Raw genomic sequence first — 3487 nt, 5'->3', positions numbered from 1 at the left:
GCAAAATAATTCAAGCCGTTTAATTTGAAAAATTCATAACAATTCTCAACTTTAATTCTAAGTACAGGGTGATGCAATCAAAAATTGGCGAAATAAGAATGTGTGTAAACAATTAAACTTTAATTTATAGCATGAATTTCTCAATTTTTTACTTAACCACGTTGTAAATTATTTCCTTTTTATGGGTCTTCCATTTGCCTTAACGTTTTTAAATTATGATGAATTGTAACCAAACTTCTACCACCGAAAAATTATAGATTTCCAGACAATCAATTATTCAAAACATCACTACCCTATAAAAGCGTTAGCAAACTTATATCAAAGTTATGATTAATTTGGCTATCATTGCTTATTAAGACATCATTTTATTATTGAAATGGCAAAATAATACTTTAATTTGGTATAATAGCTTGTATTGTTATTATTCCACAATTTAGAGATAATACAAATTATGTAGTTATAAGACCATTGTTATTGTGTCATTCATTTGGTATACATCATTTTTGGTTTAAACTGAACATTTAGGGAACAGTTTTCTGTATCTACACGGAGAACCCGCAGATCACAAAATTACAATATTGCAATTGTTGTTTCACGCCCTGGTTGTTTCAACTAAAATGTTGTTGAATTAACTAACATATCTGTTGATTTTGACATAACCATTCAGGTAACCGAAATTGTTGTATTCAAATGCTGTCACTTGGCGGAGAACGAAGACAGCAAAACGCAGAACAAAATACCTCTTCATTTCACCAGAAGCGTTTCATATTGAAATTTTTAAAGGTAAATGAACGTCATTTATGTTAGTTACTTAGTGTTTGTTTTATGTAAGTGAAAGTATGCAGAAGAATATACCAGTTAATTGTAAAACAAGTTTTCCATGTGTTAAATAGATATTCCTACAGTATAAATGATTTAATTTCATCTGAGAGTAATGTATTCTAGGACAGTTCATGTCAATGTTATTAAAACCGCTTAACGCTTAAAAATTTGCTGCTAAAGTGAAGTGGTACTATTTGTATTTTCTTGAAACTGTATCTGTAGCATTAGGTTTACCAGCGAGCCATTCTGTAAGTGAAGGAAAAATTTCCAAATTTCTTTTTTCTGGTGTGTTCCCTTTTGAGAATTGTAATCTTTTGGTGCATTTCTATATCCTTTGTGAGTTTAGTGATAAAAATATAAACAGTTAATTAGGTAAAATTTCGTTGTTCAAACAGTGAACGATTAGCTGACCCCAGAGTAAGTTAACAGTAAAAAATATTTATTGCAATTGGCGTCTTAAGTTCAAATAACTGAATAATTGGTTGAAACAAGTGAGACATTTTTTTGCTTTCATCAAAGACATCATATTAACAAGATATCCAGCTCTCACATTTCCCGAACAAATCTTTGGCAACATCCTTTTTTGCGACCATGGCGCCCTCAGGCGAGTCCGCATCGAATCACGTACATAGAAGTAGGGGAGAGAAATGTCAAATTCGTACGCGCCAAAATAGCAGCACTGCGCACCCATACAATTGACATGACATGTTTAATGAGACGCCGTACGATGGCGTTACTGAACTGAAGATTGAGATCGCTCCAAGCTGACAGGGTCTGCTTTCATGCATACAAGTAACTTTGCTGGGATTGTGTCTTTGCTCAATTGCACGAGTGACATCTCATTGAAACGTTTCTTTGTTCGCTCAGGGTGTTTGGCATTGCTCAACTGAAACGTTTCATTACTTGTTTGTTACTTGTTGGGTGTCGTTGCTAAGCTGCCAGCACGATAAATAAAAAATGACAGATTAGTTAAAACAACAGTCGATTAGTTGTACCAAATTTTAATCAATCAAAATCAGAAAAACAACAAATATTTTAGTTGTTTTGCGATCGCTGGCTTTTCCGTGTACTGCAAACAAGCATAGTGAAGAAATTTTACATAACCTATGAGAAAGAAACTATTTCCAATTATTAAAAGACAACCTACCATGATGTCCATATCAGCTACTAACGATTGTAGCTGTGATTCCCCCGACTTAGAAAGGATCTACAGTTGGTGTGAACCACCGATCAAAATAGAAAAAGAAACAAACGATCCTATCGATGACCACTCCAGGCGGTGATTTACACCAAACCCAACCCCTTGTGGGTAGCTGCGAATATAAATACGCAAACATTCTTTAGTCTCATCATCAGTCAACATCTCCTGTTCGGTAATCCAACAACTCTCGCAGACTCTCAAATCCTCTACAAGATGCGTTTTATTAGTGCAATCTCTCTATCCTGTCTTTGCCTCGTCGCCACAGTATCGATCGGTTATGGTTATCCTCAGCATTTAGCAGATGATGTTCAGTCCTACGCCTACACTTTATGTAAGTTATTCAAGTTTTTTTTTGCGCATAGCTTGGATCTAATTCAATTTAATTCGACATTTTGACAGTTGATGAACTTCCGGAGGAATCGTACCAGGCTACGGCGGAGAACTATCGTCTGAAACGTGCCACATGCGACCTACTGAGCGGCTTCGGTGTCAATGATAGTGCCTGTGCGTTGCATTGTGTTGCACGAGGCAATCGTGGTGGTTATTGCAACTCGCAAAAGGTCTGCGTATGCCGGAATTAGGCTAAGAACCGCTTAATATGAATCATCAGAAGCGTACACTGATTTGAAAAGTTCCTATTTTGTTTTGATCGTAGTTTTTGTTTTGTAAAAGTTTTATAATAAAATCAATCCAGTACTAAAATGTACTTGAAATGTCTACAAAGTTCAGTTTCACATTTCATGTTCATGTTTGCATTTTTCTGGGGATGTCACCTGGATGAAATAGCCCAGCCATCAAAATAGTTCGGAAGCTAAATCGTAAAGTTTCGAAAATAATATCACTGCATGAAGATCTCTTGAAAATGCAAACTTACAAATATGTTTTAATCATTACTAAGAGCGATACCATTATTTATTGGAATCATAGCTTAATCGATCTATTAATTTGTTTGTTATGACGAAGTCAGAACGAGCGCGGAACGCGAAGTAATTCAATGCGATGTTCTACTAGCGCATCACATTCACTTTGCCAGGTTAGTTTTGATCAAATGTAACTAGCTTACACGCGCGTCTTGGTGCTAAGCGTGACGCTTGCACTGTGACAGCAACCTTACTAGAGTGCCTAAAACCAGAGTGACGTAATGTTCTCATTCGTAATGTTGGTCACAATTCCAAACATTTAATCCGAAATGTTGGCAGCTTCGTTGTATTTGACAGGTCGTTTTTGATCAAATGCAACTAGCTCGCACACGCGCCTCGACGCTTCGCATGACGCTGTCACTCCGACAGCATCCTAAGCGCTAAACGCGGAGCGAAACAAAGCGATTCAATGTTATGTTTGCTGTCAGAGTGCCAGCGTCAAGACGCGCGTGCGAGTTTGTTACATTTGATCACACCAAAGCTGTCGAAGTGACCGCGGACCGATAACAGTACATAGCATCGCTTCGCGTTACGCACTCACTGT

At 37.0% G+C, this 3487-nt stretch overlaps 1 protein-coding gene across 1 annotated transcript; it reads left to right on the top strand.

Moving 5' to 3' along the window:
* Positions 1-2187: 2187 nt before the first annotated feature.
* On the top strand, positions 2188-2729 carry LOC131436034 (defensin-C-like). The gene is made up of 2 exons (XM_058604465.1): positions 2188-2354; positions 2423-2729. Exons 1-2 carry the CDS (start codon positions 2237-2239, stop codon positions 2602-2604), a joined length of 300 nt encoding a protein of 99 aa, XP_058460448.1. The 5' UTR covers positions 2188-2236; the 3' UTR covers positions 2605-2729.
* Positions 2730-3487: the final 758 nt, after the last annotated feature.

This window comes from Malaya genurostris, chromosome 3 (genome assembly GCF_030247185.1).
Source record: "Malaya genurostris strain Urasoe2022 chromosome 3, Malgen_1.1, whole genome shotgun sequence".
Lineage (NCBI taxonomy): Eukaryota > Metazoa > Arthropoda > Insecta > Diptera > Culicidae > Malaya > Malaya genurostris.
This window is presented reverse-complemented; position numbering and strand designations above follow the sequence as displayed.